General features: G+C 35.7%; 1 protein-coding gene across 2 annotated transcripts in view; it reads left to right on the forward strand.

Annotated features, from left to right (window-relative positions):
* Smarcad1 (SWI/SNF-related, matrix-associated actin-dependent regulator of chromatin, subfamily a, containing DEAD/H box 1) overlaps positions 1-24,084 on the forward strand; it is a 65,240-nt gene extending 41,156 nt beyond the window's left edge. For both annotated transcript variants that reach the window (XM_041640575.1, XM_041640568.1), the window contains exons 11-24: positions 5,262-5,352; positions 7,588-7,687; positions 8,524-8,583; positions 8,682-8,757; positions 10,389-10,524; positions 11,039-11,176; positions 13,689-13,784; positions 13,889-14,006; positions 14,371-14,492; positions 15,661-15,849; positions 16,514-16,632; positions 17,639-17,821; positions 19,016-19,125; positions 22,415-24,084. In XM_041640575.1, the coding sequence (XP_041496509.1) occupies positions 5,262-5,352; positions 7,588-7,687; positions 8,524-8,583; positions 8,682-8,757; positions 10,389-10,524; positions 11,039-11,176; positions 13,689-13,784; positions 13,889-14,006; positions 14,371-14,492; positions 15,661-15,849; positions 16,514-16,632; positions 17,639-17,821; positions 19,016-19,125; positions 22,415-22,476 (1,600 nt within the window). In that variant the 3' untranslated portion in view covers positions 22,477-24,084. The remainder of the gene's footprint in view (positions 1-5,261; positions 5,353-7,587; positions 7,688-8,523; positions 8,584-8,681; positions 8,758-10,388; positions 10,525-11,038; positions 11,177-13,688; positions 13,785-13,888; positions 14,007-14,370; positions 14,493-15,660; positions 15,850-16,513; positions 16,633-17,638; positions 17,822-19,015; positions 19,126-22,414) is intronic.
* Positions 24,085-24,904: the final 820 nt, after the last annotated feature.

A 24,904-nucleotide genomic window follows, 5' to 3' on the forward strand; every position in this document is an offset into this window, starting at 1 on the left:
CCAACAATCAGTGAATACTCAAGTGGCATTTCGTAATTGTGAACTGCTTTTGTGGTATTGGAGGATTGTGGTAGGAAAAAGTACATTTTTAATTTCTTCTAATAGCTTACTTAATTTTAAGTAGTTTGGAAATGTAGAGTTGTTCAGAATACTTCCTTTTTGGGAAACATATGCAATTGCTTATTTGAATGCTTTCTTGGGCTTTATTTATTTATTTATTTTGGTTATTGAGACAGCCTTAGCTGGCTTAGTGCTCACTCTGAAGCCTAAGCTGGTCTCAAATTCATGGCAATCCTCCTGACTCACTTAGTGCTAAGTTTATAGTTGTATTCCACTATACAACTACCGTTGGCTTGTGATACTTTTTGTGGTGGCAGAACCATGAAAATAGCCCAGCTTCCTCAAACCAGGGAATAGTTGAAATAGATTATAGTAAATCAGTACAATGCAGTGTTACACAACCTTAAAAGCAAGTTAAAAAAAAAAAACAAGCATGATGCCTCCCTTATCCCTGGAATCCCAGCAGGGAGGCCAAGAAGGGAGGATCAACATGAGTTTTAGGGCAGCATTGGCCAAATTGTGAGTTCTAGGCTAGTTTGGACCATGGGGGGGGGGAGGGGGGCGGGACCTAACAATCAGAGACAGAGGAGGGAGGGAGGGGGAAGAGACACAGAGAGAAAGAGAGAGAGACAGAGAGAGACAGGGATTGTTTGTACTTTTATGGTTATGGAAAATATTTCTTACTTGTTTTTATTTTAGCACTAGGGTTTTGGCAAAATGTTTACCTTAGTTGTTGATTTTAGTTAGATCTGATACTTTTCTAATTTAATGATCAAAGCATGTTTGCTGATGATCATTTGTTAATAGTTCAAAATCATAGTATGAAACAAGCAGTAAAAGATGTGGTTATTGGCCTTTAATAGTAAGCTCGAATCTTTTCTGTACCCTTCTAGGGTGCTTTGTGGTGGTGTAGGGAAACGAGATGCAGCTTCCACAAAAGAAGCCCTTTGTGTGTTGCGTAGACAGAACTATGTCAGCAAAGTCATCTCCTAAGTATAGTTGGAGCTGCTGCTGCTGCTTGTTCTTCATCGTGGACGTGGGGAATTCTTCACTCTGCCAGACTTTCCCAGTTGAGTCCACTTTATCATAACTTGGAGTTCAAATTGAGTACTTGACCGCATCACTCACAAACTTTCAACCCACGTTCACAATTCCTCTTCTAAATAGTGTGGTCAGGTATTACTCTCCTTCCCTTAGACTAAGGAATTAAAGCCATAGTTTAATATAAATAGTAATGGGTTTCATTTTGATATTTTTATTTTTAATGAAATACTTAATAGATGAGAAATTAATTTTTAAGTTCTCGTTAGATCAAAGTCTTAGGTGAACCCTCCCTCCCACCATTTTTGCTCAGACTGTCCAACCTTTGTGGCTGCCAGTGTAGAAACATTTGGAGTTAATCCTTGCAGTTAATCGTGTCTAAACAGCAACTATCACACTTGCATCTTTATTTAGCTTTGATAGTTAGTGCTAGGGATAGAACCCAGCTGTTCCCCATTGAGTACAGTCCTGTGTTAACAGAACATGGCCTTTGTGTCATAGTATACAGAGAAGCAATCCTAAAGCTAAGTGTTTAGTTTCCAGTGCAAACTATTATGAACTGTAATAGGAAAAAATTTGCCTTTGGAGATACAGACATTTCAGAACTTCGTGTTATAAATGACATCAAGTATAGAGATGGCTCATCTGTTAAGAGTGCTTACTGCTGCTCCTCAGGACTTGAGTTCAGTTCCCAGCACCCACATCTGGCAGCTTACAAATGCCTGGAAATCCATTTTGTTCCTGTGGTTTGGTGCCTTTTTCTGGCCTCTGTGGGCATTCACATACCCCTCTCTTCCCATGCACATAAATAATAACAACAAATCATTTAAAAAATAAAATCTTTGTAGAGAAAAATAAAAATTGTCATGTGTATTTTAAAACTATTACATATTCAAACTCATTATTTTACAGTGTCAAACTTGTTTAAAGGTAAAATGTAATGATGCAAGGTGCAGTGGCATCAAATTTCACCTTAATTAGCTTAAATTTTAGAGTAAGCATGTTGGATATTGTTCCATGGCTTTTTCTTACTGTAGCTGTAGCCATCTCAAAGGCTTCAGTAGTTGATATGGAATTGACCGGTTTTAAATTCTCACTGAAAAGATTTCTAACTTGTTCAGCATATAGTATGTTGTCTGTCTTTTCCAAGCTAAATCTATAAAAATTCTTTAGCTTATTTGACAGGAGAAGCCTTCTGTCCTGTTTTTAAGTAGGAGTTGGGACCTTTGACAATAATATTAAAAAGAAAAATATCATGGTATGGTATCATTGACTAATATAGTAATATTTTTAGGAGCCATGACATGCTTAAATGATCATGAACTTTTGGTTGGATGGCAGATCTTGTCTTTGTATGGAACACTGTTTAAACAAGCTTCTCCAGCTCCACATTTTGAATTTCTCACTAATTATATGCAGTTCTGGCATCTCAGCTTCTGTCCTTTCTCTCCTTTGGAAATTATGTTGAAACTAGTTTTTCTCACAGCAGATGTAGACCTTACTTCATTTCACACTGAAGAATCATAATGATCAGGAGTGTTCTCCCCCCTCCCCCCCAAAGCAGAAAAGCTACTTCCAAATAATCCATTTCTTCAGGAGATCTTAAAGTAGCATTTTCCTTCATGGCAGGCAAGAGAATCTCCAGCCTAGAGATGTTTATCAGATTGTACATTTAGAGTTCTGAATACTTTCTACATTTTTATTAGTAAATGCATGGTTGGTATTGACATAGTCATTCAGATTCTTAGGAATGTGTCAAAATAAGTAGGAGGGAGTTTGAATATATAACATCTAAATAACAGGACATGCTAGAGAAAGAATGTACCTATTTCAATACTTTGTCATATTAAATAGAGTTTCTTCTTTCTTTTTAAAAAGTGGTATTGGGGATTTGACCCAGGGCTTCATCCATGCTAGGTAAGCGCTCTTAACAATTGAGCTATATCCACATCCAGTAAATATAGTTTAAATTTTTTTTTTTAACCTACCAAGGTCTTCGTTGATCTTTTTATGTGGGTCTGTTGGTGTTTTGGAGAAAGGATCTGTACCAGACAGCAATTTTGTCATACTAAGTAACACAGCCAAGTAGCACATGCATAAATATATATCCACACATACCTATATGCACACTTATATATGAGTACGTATTTGTGAAACAAATATTTCAATTTAATAAAACTATTTAGTCAAATAGCTAATCCTTAGCTAGGCTTCCTTGTGATTGAAAATAAATCAATCTTCCTTGAATGTGTATTTCCAAATAGTTGGTGCTATTCATTTACTACATTTAAACATTTGTGTGTAGGCATTTTTGACAGATCTTTTAAACCTATATTAGTGATGAAAACTTTTGTAATTTTGGTTGAAGAATATTCCTTGTTTTTTATGTGATAGATTGTGTGTTGGAGGGTTATGGCAGCCCTCAAATGCATTTATAAATGTTATAATCTCCTCTTTTACCAAAATCTTGTTTTCATAAAATGCCAACTTTATATAATGACTAAAGAAAGCATTGGTAAGGACTCAGTAATATTTAATAGAGAATTAGTTATTGACTTGACCATGGCATAGGTCAGCAAAAGCTTTTGGGTTTTGTTATTTTGTGGTTAAAGGGTAGGCTTTGAGATAGAGAAGTGGCTCAGAACTTAGAAGCACATGCTGCTTTTGCAGAATATCTGACTTCAGTTTCCAGCTTTTGAGCAACTCACAAACCACTTATAACTTGAGTTCTGGTCTCTAGGCATCAGGAGTGCATGTAGTGCAAAGATGGCCAAACATTTGTACACATAATTTTTTTTTTTTAAGATAGGTTTTAGAGTATGCCTCATTGAATCAAGTCTTTTCCCATTTCTCAAGGCAATGGTGTTGCATGGATAGGCTCATTGCCTTTGTAGGAGCACAGAAATAACATTGGAAACAGCATTCTCTTTTTTTTTTGAAAGAAGGGCAAATCACTATGATGACTTTAGAAATGTTGATATTTTTCTTCTTTGTATTGTTGTTACTTTTTAGTGAGAAATGTTTTTATGTATGGCAATCACCAAGGCTGAAACACAGATTCATGTTTAAGGTGGAGGACTTTCAACCCCACCTCACTGGAATGAAGATGCTTTGGTTTCAGAGTTGAACCCCATAGTCACTTACATTCATCAGCTTATGTCCAGACCTCTTTTCTGTATGTATGTAACTGAATGTATGTAGGAGAAACTAAGGGGGCAGAGTAAAAGCTGGGGAATATTATAGGCTTCCACATTTATGTGTGGTGAGTGCTGTCCTCCTAAATGTGAGAATAGGCTTTGGATTGAGTGTGACTTCCCAAATTAAAATCTGAGACTACATTTTGTAGTTGTAAAACCCAGATTACTGAATCTCATTTTTTCATCTGTAAAGCCATGACAATAGCTACTTTATAGTATTCTTAAAAAGTTAATAAAGTAATATCTGAAAAATGACATGTGTTCTTATTAGGTTTTCAGTAAAACGGTTGTTAATAATTTTAGTTTTAAACATTTAGGAAAATGTTTTCATCCATTATAACTCTCTAAGTTGTTCTTAGAGATTGATTTATTTACGCATTTCCAAGTTAAAAAGTTAAAAACACTTGCATATTACTTTGGTATTGATCAGTACCTAACAAATTTATATATGTAAATATATGCATATATGTGCATATATGTAATTCTAGAGCTACACAAAGCCATTATTAAGCAACCTGGCAAAAGAACAAAAATTTTTGTGGGTTTAGTTTTATAACTTTTAAGTTCTTTAGTCAATATAATCTAATCTACTTTCATCAAATATGTATGAATTTAATATTTATCATAATTAATATTGGATCATTTATGGAATTCGGCAACTTGGTCATCCGATGCGACCAAATATAAAAATGTTTTATGTAATTTGTGCTGCCAAAGGAAATGTCAGAACTTTGAGTACATTTTTATGAGATTTTAAAATTATTATGGATTATGTTTTAGATTTTCTTTCTTAAAATGTAAGCGTCAGGCTAAAAGGTAAGGCTCATCTAGATAGTTCTAGGTATTTTTGTGTGTGTGTTTATTATAACCCAAATGTCAGAAAGTTATATAGTCCAGAAAATTTCTGTATTAGTGTAGAAAATTAATAAAAGTATAAATCTGTGATATTTGTTTCTTTATCAGTTTATCACTCAAGCCCTATCAGAAGGTTGGTTTGAATTGGCTGGCACTGGTGCATAAACATGGACTTAATGGCATTTTGGCAGATGAAATGGTAAGTGTATACCGTTAATAGAATTTGTGATTCAGCATGTCATTTAAAGGTATGTTGTCATTTAAAGCATGGTATTTTCTCTTGCTGTTGTGGTTTTTGTTGTTCTTTGGTTATGTATTAGATTTGTTCAGAAATGAACAAATGTAATGCTGTTTCTGCATATTCACACTGTCACTTTAAACTTACTAAACATGCTATTTATTCAATATAAAAGTAAGTAATGTTTGAGGCATTTCAAAATGCTCACAAACATCAGTTGTAAAGCGCATGACAGTTGTATAAATGAACTTTGGAATCAGACCTGAACTTTGAATGTCAGCCTTACCTTTCATGGGCTATTAAGTTCTTACCAGATGACATAATCTCTCAGAACTAATATTAATAAAAATATAATTTTTATACTTAGATTATATTTGGTATTAGAAAGAATATATGGTGTGACCAGGTGGTGGTGACACAAACTTTTAATCTCAGCACTTACTTGCGAGGCAGATCTCTGTGAGTTCAGCCTGGTTTACAGAGTAAGTTCCAGAGCAGGCTCCAATGCTATATAGAGAAACCCAGTCTCAAAAAACAACCAAACAAAAACAAATAGACAAACAAAAAGAATATGTGATGTGAAGTTTATCCATAAAGTTCAAATTTGTAAGTTGTCTTAAATTTAAGTTTGCCAGGACAAAAATACAATGATCATACCCTACAAGTTTGTTTCCTGTGGTTCTGGAGGCTAAAAGACCAAGCTGGACATGCTAGCAAGCTTGACTTCTTTTAAGGCCTCTCTTCTTAATTTTGCAAGCAGTGACGTTGTTTCTGTATCCTCAGTTGTCATTGCCTCTTTGTGCCAATCATTGGTCTCTCTCTTCTTGAAAGGACATCAGTTTGAGTAAATTAGAACATCACCTTCAAGACTGCATTGACTTTAAGTTTCTTCCTTGTGGCCAGTCCTTTAACTACTGTATCCTTAAGTGTTAGGACTTTAGCATATGTATTTTGAGGGAAGGACACATTCAGTTCCTAATGGTTGGTGCTACTTAGCTCTCTTAAAGTGCTAGTTCTTTGACCCTTTGTGTTGTGCCTTGTTTTTGTTTGGAAGTAGGGTTTCATATTATTTTGGCTAAGACCAGCTTTGACAAAACTCATACGTTCCAGGGTGAGGGTTAGAATTATGAAGCAGAAGGAAAAGAGATATAAGAGAAATAAGAGACAGAAACACAAAACAGCATCGGAAGGGGCATTCACCTCGTTTATTCTCCATATACTTATATACTTCGCTCCAGAAGGTGAGAGGAGATGCAACAGACTTCATTAACATGATATAAGGAATCAACATGATATAAGGAATTAACATGATATAAACTAATTAACTACAACCTAGGCCAGAATCTCTTGATTGTAGCCACACCTGTTGTCAACAACTTTGAGAGAGCAAAAATAAGCTCAAACTCTCTGACCTCCAGTCAAGGTGGAAATGGCTCACAACTGTGGGTCCCCACACTAATTTCCAAGCCATCCTGGGACTTTCTGTACTGTAACCCAAGCTTTTGTAGTTAAACTGACATAGATCATCCTGCCTCAGCCATTCAGTTGTCTGGGATTACAAATGTGATCCCCCAAGCCTTGCTCTGTACCTCATTTCTGACATCTATCACCAGAGGCTGACCTCAGGCTACACTGTACAGTTTATTCCATCTGGCTCATTCAGTACAACATGATGCTACTGGGGTTCATCTACTGTCATTGTATTAGAGTTTGTTTTCTTTTTAATTGCCATGTGATCTTATCTTCTTATCTGTCCGTAAGAGTGAAATTGCAGAGTAATAGAGTTGGGTATATGTTTTGTTCTAGTTATGAAATATAGTTCCCAGTTTATCTAGGCTACAGTAGGTCCTGGGCCTATAATAACCAGAATTAGTCTCCTTCTAATACAATGCAAAAGTCTTTCCTGTATAAATGTGTGTCATATATAAACCAACTGTTAAGATTCATCACCCATGCCGCTCATTGAAATAAGTTATAGGTCATTTGTAGATTCTACATTTGAAGCCTACATTTGAAGGCTAAAAATGTAGACATTCTCAAAAGTGGAGTATGGAAAATGTAAAAATCAGTCCTGTCCAGAAATACTCCTTTTTTCTTTTCTGCTTCCACCTGTCTATCTGTCTGTCTGTCTGTCTATCTGTTTGTTTGCATTCATTTTAAATTTTCATATATTGTCTTTTAAACTTTTATTTTTAGGGTCTAGGAAAAACCATCCAAGCCATTGCATTCCTGGCATACCTCTTTCAGGAGGGTAATAAAGGGCCTCATTTGATTGTTGTTCCAGCATCAACCATAGGTTTGTAATACTGGGGACAACTCTTTCTGTGTTTGTGATGTTTTATATTGGTTTCTTATGTGGTGATGAATATTAATTTTTTGGCCTATTGTCTCTTTTGTGTAAGTGTATGTGTGCCGGGGGGAAGTTCATTGACAATATTTTCAAAGACATTGACATGGTCATGTCTTTTGGCTTCACAATTCTTAGAAATTACTTGTTAGAGTCAGAGGAGCTGGGTGTGGTGGCACACACCTGTAATATTAAGTACTTGTAGGAGGAAGTTAGGAGGATTGGAGTTCAAAGTCATCTTCATATGTGTAGTGAGTTTGAGGTCAGCCTGGGCTATACAAGGTCTCTGTGGGGGAAAAATATAGCTGAATACAAAAGATAAACAAAAGAATATGATGGGGTATTGAGAAAAGGTTTTTCTGTGTTGTCTATCCATGCTTCCATGAACTTTTAGACTTGGGTGATCCTCCTGCCTCAGCTCCTGAGTAGCTAGCTGGCATTACTACCCTGCCTATCTTAAAAAACAAAACAAAACAAAACTTTGAATCTAAAAGTATGTAAATTATTCCCTGCTTAAATCATTAATCCATCCTTTCTGAATTAATTGAATGGACAAGTTGGGGTGAGAGTTTTGTGCATAAAAAATAAAAACTGTCTCTCCTTGGGTTAGAATTATCACTTAAATAAAGTTGTCTTCTACCCCTTTCCCCTGACCTTGATGCCATTTCAGATCCTCTCATTTTAATCATGAGGGATAATATTCATAGTGCTGTTTTCAAAGCAAAATTGACTTAATTAACATAAATCCTGCAATAACAGATTTAAATAATCTCCGTGTTTTGTAGATAACTGGCTAAGAGAAGTTAACTTATGGTGTCCTACTTTAAATGTGCTCTGTTACTATGGTAAGTCATTTGGTTTTCATCTTCAGATTCTTCACATTTGAAATATATAATTAAATACAATAAATACAATCGATGTGTGCTTCCTTTTTAAATTCTAGGTTCTCAAGAAGAGCGTAAACAAATTAGATTCAACATCCATAATAAATATGAAGATTACAATGTAATTGTTACAACGTGAGTATTAAGAAAATTTGGAAGGAGGTAGAGTGAATTTGCATGGTCTTTTTTTTTTTTAAGGGTTGTCTTATATAGTCTGGCTGATGGAACTCTATATAGACCAAGTTGAATTCGAACTTGCCTGCCCCTGCTTCCCAAGTACTGGGATTAAAGGCATGTGCCACCATGCTCAGCTCGAAAACTGTCTTATAGTAGTAATGTGCAGGGGAGTTTATGCTGGGACTGTGCAACAGAAGTGATGGTGTGATTTATGCTGACAGTGAAGGCGTTTCTTTTTAAATTTTTTTGTATAAGGCTTTTTGTTTGAGTTTGTTTTATCAGCTCACTAAAAATGGGGGTGAAATTTTTGTTCAGTTGATAGCATAACAAAACTCAGTTAAGCTTAAGATAAAATTTGAGGTTCTACACCAGTAATTTATATTTCTAATTTGCAAGTAAATATTAATAACAAATATAATGAAATCTCAAAAACAGTCTCGATTAGGGCAGAGTAAGGATGATAAAGAAACTAATTCTTTTGGTTTCATTCACTTTTTTGACTTGGGGTCTCATTTAAGTGGGCTGGTCTTTAATTCACTTAACTGAGTACTTCCTTGAACTCTTAATCCTTTTGTCTACTCCAAGGTGCTGAAATGTTATGCTAGCACCACACCCAGTTTCAGTATAGCTTTGAATAGCCACTACGTGTTTGAAACTATTGAGTGTAAATATGTGGAGGAAAGCTTAATATTTTTATAGTGTATTTAAATTTTTATTACTGCCGTCTTCTATAGGAGTCCATTCTTGACAGTATTTATCCAAAACTTCCTTTTTCCTTTTAAGGATTTAAGATATTTCGTGTAATAAGCTTTTGTGCCTTAGTGTGTATATGCACCATTTGCCTATAGTTGCCAGCAGAGACCAGAGAGGGTTTCATATCCCCTGGATATGCGAATAGTTACATACAGCTATGAGCTGCCAGTATGGTAGTATGCCAGCTGGAATGGAACCTAGGTCCTCTGGTCAAGAGCAAGAAGTGCTCTTAACTGCTGAGCCATCGCTGCACCCCACTCCCTTTAAACAGATTTATTATTTTTTTCTTAAGTAAACATATCTAGTCTTGAACTCTTGGGTGAACCTGGTAGTTCTTTGACCTACTGTTCTGTTTCACTATTCTATTCTTAGAAAAATGTATGGGGCAAAGTATATAGCAGTGCTAGATTATCTCTAAATCATTCTCAAATTGACAGCTTCCCAAGTATGTCAGGGTTGTCTAATATTGTAACGTTTAAATTTCCTTTTGGTTAATACTGCATAATTTGGTTACATGTATGTAAATATTCAATAAAAATACACTAGTAATTGAGAGTTGACTGTTTAGTGCTCTCTCATTAGAGCCATTCGAAATGTAAAAAGAGAAATAATTGAGAGGCCAGTGAGATGGTTCAGTAGGTAAAGCAGTTGCCCCTGTTCTGACAGCCTGAGCAGGAAAGAACATGACCTTTGGTATCACACATGTACTTAAACAAGTAATAAATGTAATTAAATACATTTTTAAGAAAAATAATTTGGAAACCCACATTGTGTTCTAATAAGCTCTAAGCCCCTAAATAGCACAATCTGAAATAATTCATTTTCTTTGGCAACAGGTATAATTGTGCAATCAGCAGCTCTGATGATCGCAGTCTCTTTCGACGGCTGAAACTGAATTATGCAATTTTTGATGAAGGCCATATGCTGAAGAATATGGGCTCTATCCGCTACCAGCACTTAATGACAATTAATGTAAGAATGTGTTTTATAAATGGTTATGAAAAAATTTACACAAACACACACACACACACACACACACACACACACACATACATCAAGGAGCCAGTCTTTTTCTTTAAGGGTCTTTTTGCTTGGTGGACCCTGTTGCCATTGTCATGTACTTCTTGTTTTGTTTTTTGTTTCTTTTTCATCACTAATTTTTTAAAAATGTAAAAAAAAATACTCTTAGTACTGTGTTGCACATGACCTTCAATTTATATGGCATGCTGTTTATATCAAGTATAGTTTATCTTTTGCCATCTCATAGAAGTTAATTGAGGATACAATTACTACTTTCAAAATGTGACCAACAGTTTCACTTTCTGCCTGAAATATAATAAATGACAGTAACTGACATCAAATTTTTCAGCTTCTCTCCTATCACAAAATGATACAATGTTCTTGTATCCTTTACTGGAAACAGTAGACAAGAAGACAGGGAGAGACGCTTAAAGAAAACTAATCTAAGTTTTGTCTTCACTCTCAGGCCAATAACCGTTTACTGCTCACGGGCACACCTGTGCAGAATAATCTGCTAGAGCTCATGTCATTGTTGAATTTTGTTATGCCACACATGTTTAGTAGTAGCACCAGTGAAATCCGAAGGATGTTTTCTTCTAAAACGGTAAGCATGCATGTTTGTTTTCCCCAGATGTGAAGTTGTGCTAGACGCTTTGCTCTTTCCACTTTGACTGTTGTTTTCATGGTACATGCTCTTTCAAGTGAGCTTACATATTTGGTATACTATATGTAAAGATATCAGCCACAGTATGGAGGAAAATAACAAGCAGTTCTAGTGCTAGTATTCAGTAGTTTTGAGTTTTCAGTATTCCTATGAGAGCTAAATAATAGTTTAAAAGTGTTTGAGAGCTCAGAAATCTTGGGTTATATGTATATTTTTTTAAATGCATTCTTTTTTCCCCTTGTATATCCTTTATTCAGCCTCCACTAATTTTAATACGTTATGCAATTATCATTATCAAAATACCATTAGCAAGAGAAAACTTGTATAACACTGTCAACTCAAAAACAGGGACTGAAAACTAGTACTTAATACCCAGCTATTAAGGTCCTCCGTTTTGGAGATGGTGACTAGCCTTTCCAAAGGTAGAACTAGAGTCTTAGAGTTTAGGATTTCCAGATACCCAGTGGGTATGTCTTGTCTGCATAGTCACTGTCTTGGGAAGCTAGAGGCTTCTGGGGGTAGAGCTTAGAGGTCTTACCCAGAAGCATGATATTAACCCAGTGACTTTGTGACCTCTGCTTACATCTATGAATCTACCATGTATAATCTGATGAGAGAGAAAATAGTGTGTTCTCGGACTTCGATGCATTTCATAAGAATCTCTTGTGGTCCATGACTACAGAAACTATGGTTATTAAATTGTTATTTTAGTAGACATTATGAGCATGTGAAGATGCCCAGTGCTTTATGTAGCAAACTACATTTTACTACTTTATTCCATGGCTCTTCTTCTTCTCCACCTGCTGGAGAGGAAAGAGAGTTGACTGGACTCAGGGGTTTCTAGTTCTTAGCTGAGCGACCTTATCTAAGCAGCTTAATTCAAGTGTCTTGCTTGAAACTTGGGAGAACACCCACCCCTGAGATCTTTAAGATGGCCTTTACCTTTGTCTTTTCTTTTTGTGTATGTACTCAAGGTGCATGTGCACGTTCAGGCCAGAGGTTGACATGAGGTATCTTCTGTTGTTCTCCACCTTACTGTTTTACTATTATTAATTTAATCTCTGATAATTTCATACATGTTTATAATGCATTCTGGTCATATTCGGCCCTCTCTTAACCTCTTGCTATCTTCACCTACTTTCGTCTCACCAAGTGTCAGTCTCACTTTCATATACACTGGCAACCCACTGGTCCTAACCAAAGCTGCCATCCACTGGAGCCTATATAGGTAACTCACCAGTGATATTCATGATACCATGAATACAGTGACTTTGATTTACCTAGTAGCTCCCACTACTATTAGCTCCTCTGGACCAGGTTTAATGACTCCTGCTCCTATCTGTGACTAAATGTTTAGGTGCTCTGTCTCATGCATACCTGTAGGCAGCCTCCATCGCTGTAAGTTCCTGAGTGCCATGACATGTTCTACCCATTGGACAGCATTTTGTGGCCCTCTTTTCCATCATCTGACTCTTAAACTCTTTCTGTTCCCTTTTCCAAGATGGCCTGTCAGCCTTTCAGGGGGTGATGTGAGTGTCTTGTTTAAAGCTGAGCGTCACACTAATCTGCTGTCCACTGGGATGTACACTAAACACTGCTAGGTATCTGGGGCTCTATGAGTTTGTTCTGTAAACCTGGTTCATCTCTAGACCACTGGTCCAAGTGTTCACTAGCACTTGGTACCTCTCCACTGAGTACTATTTCTGCTAGACTGGAAATCTCTATTTTTTTAAAGATCGTTTCTCTGAATTGTTTTATTGCACATCATCTGTCTTTTTGATGTTTGCTGATTAATTGCTCCCACTTGATGTGTAACTATAGAAATAGACTGGGAGATTTTATGAACTACTCTTCCATCTCTAGTTTATGGGTCCAGAGGACCTGTTATGTAAAACTTTACAGTGTAATTCTTCAAATGCAGCAGCTTTGACTTGGTCAAATTACCAGCAGCTTTGACTTGCATCAAATTACATTGACTTTGGGGAAGACTTTTTTTTTTTTTTTTAACAAAGACATGGGTTTGTTGTTCTTTCTACCCTCTTACTGTCTCTTTAAACATGTGCACACATTTTTAATCCATGTGATTTATTCAGTCAGTAACTAAATTGGTTGGGTCTAAATACCAACTAGTCTGGTTCAGATTTATTACTTAAGTAAAATACATGATAATATATATACCATGAAACCTCAAAATATATATGAAACTTCAAATAGATTACAGCTCAGAATTTAAAAGTGATGTTCTGGGCCCGTAATTTAGTCTAAAGCATCTATCTGTCATATCTAAGGTCTTGAGTTTGACTCACTCCACTATGTATTGGAAAAGCCCAAACAGTCCAATGTATTTTCATCTGTGAATCGAGGGTCTGCAGATAGTGCATTTTGTAACATGGGATTGTTGTGATGATTTAAAAACATGATTTCTAAAGGGTTGTGTTTTTATTTTGCTTAGAAACCAGCAGATGAGCAGAGCATATATGAAAAGGAGAGAATAGCACACGCAAAGCAAATAATAAAGCCTTTTATTCTCAGAAGAGTCAAAGAGGAGGTAATTCTTAATTTAGGTATTTTTGGTTGCAGATTTTTTTCTTAAAAATTCTGTTTTCTTAGAATATTCTTAGAAAAATCATGAAGTGATTTTTTCTTCCTAAGGTTCTCAAGCAGCTGCCTCCTAAGAAGGATCAGATTGAGCTGTGTGCAATGTCAGAGAAGCAGGAGCAACTCTACTTGGGCCTTTTCAACAGACTTAAAAAGTCCATCAACAATCTGGGTAACATCGGACTTGCACAGTTTATGGAAAAATGAACTTAGACTAGAGCATATGATAATTAGGGGTTATTCTTTTTGAAGAGTTAGCTGGGATTTGAAGAATTTTTGTTTTGTTTTGTTTTTCAAGACAGGGTTTCTTTGGGTAGCCCTGGCTGTCCTGGAACCAGCTCTATAGACCAGGGTGGCCTTGTCCTCACAGACATAGGCCTGCTTCTGCCTCCTGAGTGCTGGGATTAAAGGTGTCCACTATCACCATCTGACTTTAAGACATATTTTTAAGTGTTAAAAATTGAGGTAGACTTTAATAAATAGCTCTGTTTCACCTTGATTATTTTTTTTAAAAATGTATACTCTTTGGATTACAGAAAAAAACACAGAAATGTGCAATGTCATGATGCAGTTGAGAAAAATGGCCAACCACCCTTTGTTACATCGCCAGTATTACACACCCGAGAAGCTGAGGGAGATGTCTCAGCTAATGCTGAAGGTAAGGGCTTGTTCTGTACTCTTCTGAGCTTTGCTAATAACACTGGGAAATGATTCAGGTGGTCTTAGGCTGAAAGTCAGGCAGCTAAAACATTGGGCATATTCATCTTTGAACCACTGCAGGCCTCGCGTATGCTATCCAAGCTCTCCGTCATCCATGCTGCAGCCCTGACCTGAAATACACTTTATAGGCAAAGATATTTGAGGGACAAACAAGAAAGGAAAGATGATTAGACCTAGCATCAGCAGACTGGGCCAATAACTCTTTTCTTGTTAGAAAACAAACACGCCCATTCATCTGTGTTTTTCTCTTAGGGTTTCTCACTGTGGGTGGAGCTGAGTAAGTACAGTATACTCCACTTTAACTACTGAGCTAAAAGAACTGTTAGTCAGTTGGTCCCTGGCTCTTTATGAGAAGAGTTTGCTAATTTCTCAGCTAGACTTTCATAATACAAATTTTTAAGTTTAAAAAAAAAAACTAAACCAAACTAAAAGATCCCTTATATTTGTGTCCTTGCTAATGGGACAGTTTTGTTTTGTTTTTTTTTTTCCCATTTTTTTTTTCAGTTTGTTTTTTGTTGTAATTTTCTCTTTGTCAGTTTAGTCTTTATTTTTGACTCATTCTTTCTTAACTCCTTATTCTTTTTGTAGATAAATCTGTGTTGAATGCAGTGAGTTATCTTTTAATTATTTTGGAATATTTTAAACACATAAAAATACAAAGAATTCCTATAACGGACCGCCTGTGCATGTTACTTGGACCCATTTTTACTTAGAATTCAGAATGATACTGCTCTTGTTTCCTATAAACCCCTAAATAGTTTTGCCAGGATTATTTTGAATTTTTTTATTCACATTTTTATTCAATTTTAAATTTCCAATTTGTGGAATAATTATTTATGTAGCGGGGTAAAGGATATTTTATATGTTAGTAATGGCAATCATAAAAAGAAATGTTCAGACAAAATAAGAGGAAAATGTGCTATTGAGAAGAGTTAAAAATCCCCCTTTTCTTATGATACCCCAAATTACTACTTATTTCTTATCCTTAATTTATAATACTAAAATGTCTGGTTTGAGTATTTTGCAAATGTGTAATGGTTTTATTAAATTATTCTCATCCTATTATAAATTGTGTATTATGTTTTATTGTGTTTCATTTTAAAAAGGAACCTACACATTGTGAGGCTAACCCTGACCTGATCTTTGAAGACATGGAAGTTATGACAGACTTTGAACTACATATACTTTGTAAACAGTATCGACACATTAATAATTACCAGTTAGACATGGATTTGATTTTAGATTCTGGGAAATTCCGAGCCTTAGGATGCATCTTGTCTGAATTGAAACAGAAGGTATTTAAAAGGATGACTGTCTTTGTATCTGCCTGGTTGAGTTTCTGAAACAGAAGATATTAGAAAGAATAACTCTGGTTTTGTTGTTGTCCCAGTCCAATTTTCTAAAGTTTAGTTTATGTTCTACGTTTTTCTAGAACCTAGTGTTTTGAATATTTGCTTCACATAATTTTCTTTATGTAGAATTTCAAAGAGAATATAAAAGTTAGATAAGATTGCATATGTTAGTTTTTAAGTATTATCATTTTGAAGGTGACTGATTTCTTCAAATGATACTGTGATTTGTATGAAATAACATAAATTTTCAGCATTAATGTCCAAATAGTGATTATGAAGCTGTTCCCATTAAATGATGCTCTTTTATTATGAAAAGGAAATAATAGTAAACTGTCTTTAACTTAATAACTGAGTTAAACTTCTGTTACTGAAGTCTAGAAATTAAGGTAATTTATCCATATATAAGAAAAAATAAATTTATCCTCAGTACTGTTACTTGATTTTTACTATAAAAATATTTATGGACACTACATAATTTTATCATGGGGAATTTTCTGCAAAGTTGCCAAAGGCTCTTTAAAGTGCTCCTTATTTTGTAGGCCTCATGGCTTTGGGTAGTGTAATGGTTTTACTTTCCTGTTTCTAATTCATGAATGTATTTCCACAGGGTGATAGAGTTGTATTATTCAGCCAGTTTACCATGATGCTGGATATATTAGAGGTTCTCTTAAAGCATCATCAACATAGGTACCTACGATTAGATGGAAAGACTCAGATTTCAGAAAGGTTGGTATTAGCTGCCAGACAGTACTCATTTGTGCATCTGCTAGCATTTTAAATGTAAGGAACATTTTATAGAAATTCCTTGTTTTAACACTTAGCCTATGTTATTTCAGATTATTTCCTGGGGGAGAAGAGGAGAATTTGTTTTACTTTCTTTTTCCCAGAGTTGTATACAAATATATTCTGGAAAAATTTGAGAATTGTATGCTTTTCATAATTTTGCCTTTTATTTCATGTTTTTATTTTTTCAGTATTAAGGATTAAACCCAGTGCTTTTCACATGCTAGGCAAGGACTCTATAACCATGCTATAGCCCCAACCCTGAAACTTTTTCTTTTTAAAAACTATTCAGTGTTTAAAGCATTTTAAGATTTTAGTCAACATTGTTTTTAGGTCAGATGTTCATATTTTGAAGGTTAATTGAACTTTTAGGAAAAAAAAAGTTCTTGTTTGGCAGGAAGATCTAACATTTGAGGCAAACCTAGGCTATTCAGTGAGACATTCCCTGTGCCAACCTTCTCTTTTCCAAATAGAAACAACCCTAAAACCAGTCTTTACAGGTTTTTGAAAAATTATTTACTTTTCTAAGTAATTGTTCTGGTCTGTTTGTATCTTGGTTTATTTTTATCAGCTAGGGTGATTTTTCCCCCCCACTGTATTAGTGTTAAGGGTCAAAGTCATGACAAACAAATCCTGGGATGTGATTAGATCATGCAGTTCTTGGTTCATCTGATGTGCTGCTGTCTACTGGTATAGCTTTTAAACTGGATAAGTATTATTTAGCTAAATCCAAAGTACCCAAGAAATAAAATACTACTTCAAAGATTAATCAAATGGAATGATTGAATTGAATTGAGGGTGTCCTTCAGACATAGGAGAGAAAAAAGTAGGTGTAGTGGGAAGAGCATGTATGTGTAGCACCTAGGTTTGCTTTCCATGTGAAGTTGTTGTTTTCAGTTCTATGTGTTTATCATTTAGTGAAATTGAACCTAATCCATTTGTCTTATAGGATTCATCTAATTGATGAGTTTAATACAGATATGGATATCTTTGTATTTCTCTTGTCAACCAAAGCTGGTGGATTAGGAATAAATCTGACTTCAGCAAATGTTGTTATACTTCATGACATTGATTGCAATCCATACAATGACAAACAAGCAGAAGACAGGTGCCATAGAGTTGGTCAGACTAAGTAAGTATTGTCAGTTGAAATCTAGTTTTTATCAAGTTCTGGCTTGATTAGTATAGAATAGTAAAGAAGGTGTGCTGGATACTCTGTTAGCTTTTACTTCTTCAACAATGTGTAGCTGCTGGTTTTTTTTTTTTTATCAGTGTACATTGATGTTGTCTAAAGTTCTTTGTTCTCACTTATTTTCTAGTAATTAAACTCCAACTTCCATAGCAAGTAGTTCTATAGTTTATGAGACATATATATTATCAGTAATGGTAGTTCATGCCTATAATTGCATCACTTGAGAGGCTCAATCAGAATACTACAAGGCTCAGGCCAGCCATCTTGACCCAACAGAGCAAGTTCTACGTCAGCCTGGGCTCTATAGAGACCTGGGCTACAAAGAAACAGGAAAATATTGTATTAAGGCAATCATGCTTGTCTAGCAAATACTTCATCACCATACTCTATCTCTCCACTGTAATGAGGTTTTATCAGTAATTTTCAAAGCACACATATTTTTCTGTTCTCTTGGATCACTAGGAAAGGATGGATATCTGAATGTTTTAATACTTCTAAATGCCAATCTCAAGTAGTTTGAATGCTTGGGAGGCAGAGGCAGGCGGATCTCTGGGAGTTCGAGGCCAGCCTGGTCTACAAGAGCTAGTTCCAGGACAAGAACCAAAAGCTACGGAGAAACCCTGTCTCGAAAATCAAAAAAAAAAAAAAAAAAAAAAGAAGAAGTTAATTATGGGTTTGTCTTAGTCACTGGTCTATTGCTGTGAAGAGACACCATGACCAAGGCAATTCTTGTAAAAGAAAGCATTTAATTGGGGTCTTGCTTACAGTTTCAGAGACTTAGTCCATTGTCATGATGGTGGGAGCATAGTGTTAGAGCAGTAGTTGAAAGGTCTTTATTCTGATTCATAGGCAGAGAGACACTAGGCCTGTGTGGGCTTTTGAAACCCCAAAGCCATCCCCGTGACACATTTCCTCCAAGTATACTTGTACTTACAAGGAGTAAGACTATACTCCTTAGGCCTTCTAATCTTTTTCTGGTGGTGACTTAGCATTCAAATATATGAGCATATGGGGGCCATTCTTATTCTAACCACTTGAATCATTTACTTACTTTGCCTATTATTCATATTGAAGTGTTAGAAATATGTATCTAAATTACTTTAGTGACTTGTGGACTTGTGTGTTTATTTTTAGAGAAGTATTAGTTATTAAATTAATAAGCCAAGGAACCATTGAAGAGTCCATGCTAAAAATTAACCAACAGAAGCTGAAACTAGAACAAGATATGACCACAATAGATGAAGGTAAGCTGTTTGTAAACAGAAATTCTGAAATTTATTAAAGTACAGATTACCAGAGTTCTTAACTAGTGTGTTTAGTATGGAGGACAAACCAGTTTGTAAAGCTATGCATACTTAATGTCACATACAACAGTAAGATTTTTTTGCCAGATTGATAAAAAACACCTAGATTTTGAAAATATCTCTTCTATCTATTATAGTGGACTCTAGAATATCGCCAAAATAAAATCAAGTTTGAATCAATACCTTCATTCACAATTTCATGATTTGTTCTCTAAATGAGTAACACTATCAACTCAAAAAATTGAAAACGTATTTTATGGTGTAAATAATTTTTTTTTCCTGGTTGCCCTGCTCATATCTGCTGACTTGCTACTGGCCAATCAGTATTTTAGTAAACCAATATGAGTATTTTATTAAACCAAAATGAGTGACAAATCTTTAAAGTGTAGGAGATTATTTCCCACAGCAGTGTTGTATGTGTAGTATATATGCATATGTGTGATGTGTGTGATTGCAGGTTAGAAGTTGAAATCAGGTCTCTTCCTCGGGGTTTTTTTTTTTTCTTCTTCTTTTTTTTTTTTTTTGAGTTTAATTTTTCCCTGCTCCCCTCCCTCTCTCTCCCCTCTTCCCTTCAATCTTCCCCAAAGTCCCCATGCTCCCAATTTACTCAGGAGATCTCGTCTTTTTCTATTTTTTACTTCCCGTGTAGATTAGATCTATGTAAGTCTCCCTTAGTGTCCTCATTATTGTCTGAGTTCTCTGGGATTGTGGTTTGTAGGCTGGTTTTCTTTGCTTTTATGTTTAAAAATCACCTATGAATGAGTACATGTGATAATTGTCTTTCTGTGTCTGGGTTACCTCACTCAAAATAATGTTTTCTAGCTCCACCCGTTTGTATACAAAATTCAAGATGTTATTTTTTTCTGCTGTGAAGTACTGTATTGTATAAATGTACCACATTTTCTTTATCCATTCTTCGGTCAAGGGGCATTTATGTTGTTTCCAGGTTCTGGCTATGACAAACAAAGCTGCTATGAACATAGTTGAACACATGTCCTTGTGGCATGATTGAGCATCCTTTGGATATATACCCAAAAGTAGTATTATTGGGTCTTGAGGAAGGTTGTTTCCTAATTTTCTGAGAAATCACCACACTGACATTCAAAGGGATTGTACCAACTTGCATTCCCACCAACAATGCAGTAGTGTAAATAACTTTCAGAGCTCTAATACTTACATAATTTTATTTTTAATAGTAAATATCAAAATAAAATACAGTAAAATACACTTAAATTTTTTAATGTCAGTGTTTCAGATCGAATTACTTGTGCCTTAGAAATCTTAAGTAAATAGTTCCTTTCTACCTCTGTTGGAGAAGATAGTTAAGTTTAATAAGTTTAAATGATTTATTTATGTGTATAATTTTTAGCAAGTAGTATATTCACATAATTTAAAACAGGGGCCTGGAAAGGTGACTCAATTGTTAAGAGTGCTTCTTAAACTCAGGAGTCCCTCCAAGCACAGCCCTTTTCTTCATCCTCCCTTGGTTCTGTTTGTTGTTGCTTGCCCAATAAAGATCACTGTTCTTCATTGAAGCAAATCAGGAAAAGAACTCAAATAGGACAGGAACCTAGAGGCAGGAGCTTATACAGAGACCTTGAAGGGATACTGCTTACTGGGTTGCTCAACCTGCTTTCTTTTAGAATCTAGAATGTCATGGTCTTAAACTAGGCCTTTCTACTTCAATGGCTAATCTTGCCTGATTTTATGGAGGCATTTCCTTTCTTCCCTTCTTTTCTTTTCCCAAGGTCTCAACATTAAAAGCATAAATAACGTTAAAGTCCCAGTCTTTACAACTTGAGTTCAGTACAAATTCTTGAAGTAAGAACGTATTTAACTTTATTTTGACTTGTACAGAAGCCCACAGTTGAGATTTTTTACTACAAAGAAGGATTCTTTCTTAAAGTAACTGGTTACTTACTCTATTGAACTTTTACTACAGAAATTTTGATATAAAAATGTTGAAAACAAAAAACAACAAAAAAAAAAAAAGAAGAAAGAAAGAAAAAAAGCCGGGCGATGGTGGTGTACGCCTTTAATCTTAGCACTCGGGAGGCAGAGGTAGGCGGATCTCTGTGAGTTCAAGACCTGCCTGGTCTACAGAGCTAGTTCCAGGACAGGCTCCAAAGCCACAGAGAAACCCTGTCTCGAAAAACCAAAAACAAAAAACAAAAAAACAAAACAACAACAACAAAAAATGTTGAAAACATGGTATGAAGGAAAGCTTTGATGGGTACAGTCTCTGTTTACCTTTGCTCTCCCAGCACCGGTGCGAAGTTAGTTTCAAGAATGACAGTTCACACTCAAGGATTTTAGATAAATATTTTCTGAGTTGCTGCAAACAAGTGACTTTCATATATGATCACATTTCCTACTCAGATTTCTCCCTGTTGTCCTTTTAATATTTTTTTAAATGAGATTCATTTATTTTGTTACCTGTGTAGGTATTTTGCCTGCATGTGTTATGCACAGTGTTGTGCACTTTACACCGAGGCCAGAAGAGGGCATCAGATCCTCTGGAGATGGTTGTAAGGCATCATGTGGGTGCTTGGAATTGAACCCAGGTCCTTTGGAAGAGCAGCCAGTGCTCGCAAATGCTGAGCCATTTCTATCTCTAGCACCCTTTTGAAACTAGGGTCCTATTAAAGTTTACACTTTAGATTTTATTTTGTTGTCTGTAGTATCTTTAAATTGAAAAGACTCTATTCTTTGTTCTCCTTGCATTTTTTTTAATGTGTTACTAGTTAGTTTAGTTTAGGACATGTGTTAATTTGGTACCATGGACTGTCTTCAGGTCTGTTGAATAAGCTTGGAGGGAGAGGTATCTGGGTACCTCTTAAGGGTTAGCCAGAGTTCTATGTCCTGTCCATGTGACTTTTACCAGAGAATACAGCAGGTGAGAGTGTTCTTATAGTTTCGATTATGTCTGAGTATTTGTGAGAGAGATAATTTGTTGTGCTTCATTTTGGCTGTATACCTCAGAAAGCTGTTTGTAATTGATGGCTGAACACATCAGAAATGCTTGTGACTTTACAGCTATGCCGTTGCCACTGCCTGAGAAATTAATAACTCAGTTGCTTATGTTAGGGCAGTTTGTTGATGACAATGAAGCAAACTGGGAATGAGTTATAGGTAGGAATTCACCAAAAAAAGAAAATGTTGAGAGAAAATATGTCTCAGAAGCCCAGATATTTCTGCTTAACATTTCATATTATTTTCTGACCTGCAGCTGATGAAGGAAGTATGCCAGCAGATATAGCCACATTACTAAAAACATCGATGGGCCTGTGAGAGGAGAAATCCGAATTCCTGACTAATGAGGAAATTCAACTTGGTGCATTCAAGGACATTCACATCATAGTGACCATGGGGTTTATGAGCATTTGTAACTTTTTATAATTTCATGTTGCATTTCTCATAGTATGGACAACTTTTTGCCACTAACTGGATTCTCCATATATTCACATCCTGAAGATGTTGAATAATCATTTTACAAAGCAGTTTTCTGAATGGGGATTAGTTGGTGATTGTTTGTAACAAATATGCTAATGCTTTAGAAATGTCAGTATTTTTGTAATTATTTCTACCTCCAAATATATATATATATATTGTCTTTCACTGGATAATGTGTGTAGATTTACATGTGCCTTATTTGACAATGCTTATGTCTTGTTTTTACCTGTCTCATTTGAAGTTTTTATTTTGTTAAAGAATGAAGCAGTATAGGTTTTTTAGCCTTCATTTTATTGCTATTTGAAGCAGATGTTCACCAATGTCAGTAAGAACTCAGCCTGAATCGAAAGGTGGCTTTCCATCTACTAACATCCCCAGGTCCTCTTCCTACTTCTGTTAAAATACATTTGTTTGGCTAGGCACTAAGTTGTTTTCCAGTGAGTAGTAACTTAAGTCTTTCTCCTGCTCTGTGGCTCAGTTCCCTTTTTCATTTTCTTACTGAACTTCTGTGCTCATTAAATCTGCCTATTCTTGTGTGTGTTACCATCAGTCTCCTCTCCCGCTTCTCTTCTCTGAACTGGTTGTCCAGTCCCTTCTGCTCCAGTTCTCTCGTATATGTCCTACAACCATACCACAGATCAGCAGAGGCTGGTGACGTGTCTCTAGGCCAGCAGAACAGATTAACTTAAAGCTACTTCACTTCAAAGGAGACTGGATGTGACTCCATACGAAGGCAGCATCAGGTACTGCATGGAAATAAGTCACTAACTTTAAATTCTTACCAAAACATAATTATCAGTTCCCAGGATTTCCAATACAAGACCACCTGAAGAGAAGCCATTGTTCAATTCCAGTTCAGTGTGGGTGACAAAGTGAAATTTAGAAGTAAAATTGTCTTTGAAATTTCAGTCTTTATTAACTGTTCCTTTAAATTTTGCCTGTCAGTCTATATTGCTGTTTTTATTATACGCCAGATTCTTTGTACAACTTGTGAGTTTTGTGTTTTGTTTTTATTATGTAAATATCATTATAAATAAACTTATTTATAAATGAGAGGTTTGTTAATTATTGGAGCTCATACTTTTCGAGACATCCTGACTACGAAGGTGCTAGGTAAGCTATTAGAAGGTTGATATGCTCTCACAACTCCAGACTCAGTAGTATAGTTTGCTGCTAAATGAATATATTAGACAGACAGCAGCAGTACAGAGCTACCAGGAATCTGCAGGTGACAGTGCTACCTCCTCCTGATCACAGTACCCAGGTCACTTAGCAAGTTGTTGGGAAGCGTACCTCTTAAAGCCACAGTAAACTTCTCTTAACTTTTCTGTATGAATGTATCTCCCACATAAGGCATTTTTGTTGTGTTGTTAATATTTCTTCTAATGAAATGTAGTTGGATTCTCCCTGTAATAGTCTATTATTATGTCTTGGGCTTAATAAAAATATTTGCGATCATTAAGTTGTATTTCACACCCTTTGTAATAGATTCTAACTCTCTTTCAATCCTTTCCCATAGAAGTAGATAGTATTAAGCAGAAATGGGGTTGTCTTGTGCTCAAGAAATTATTTGGCAATTAATTGGCAGTTAATTGTGATTTGTTACTTAGAATGAATCCTCACTTGTGCCTTCATTGGGTTGGTGCCATTAAACATTACAAGTCATTAGCAGAAAGCATACAAAAGCTACAAGTTGTTAAGAATAATTGATGCAGGTGTTTTGTTTCTTTGTTTTTGGTTTTTTTTAGACAGGGTTTCTTTGTGTAGCCCTGACAGTTCTGGAACTCACTCTCTATTGACCAGACTGGCTTTGACCTTGGGGATCTGCCTGCCTCTTTCTCTGGAGTGCTGGGTTTAAAGGTGTGTGCCACCAATGCCCAGCATAATGTAAGTCTTATTTTTCATTTTCTTACTACAAGTCACACATGGATAATAAGTGTGCTTTATATGTGTAGGACAGGCAGCTCTGGCCAGTAGGAATTCCAGAGTAGAGGTGTGGATAGGTCAGAAGATGCTTTCCATTGGTACAGCTCTTAAGCAGCCATAAAGGAGAGATCTAACTTCACTGCTCTTCTTGACATTTAAAATATGTTAAATATTGTCCTATAGAACATGCAGTGGTTACATTTTACACTTGAATCATAGAAGTATGTAAGACTATCTTGCTAAGAGTTGTATCCATTGCTTTTCCTAAATTTTATTTTCATTAAAGACTAGCTTTATGGAGTGGAATATGGAGGGAAATACCTAGACAGAAGCACTACCA

This window comes from Microtus oregoni, unplaced genomic scaffold (genome assembly GCF_018167655.1).
Source record: "Microtus oregoni isolate MIOR12 unplaced genomic scaffold, Mior012 000002F_ref0000024, whole genome shotgun sequence".
Taxonomy (NCBI): Eukaryota; Metazoa; Chordata; class Mammalia; order Rodentia; family Cricetidae; genus Microtus; species Microtus oregoni.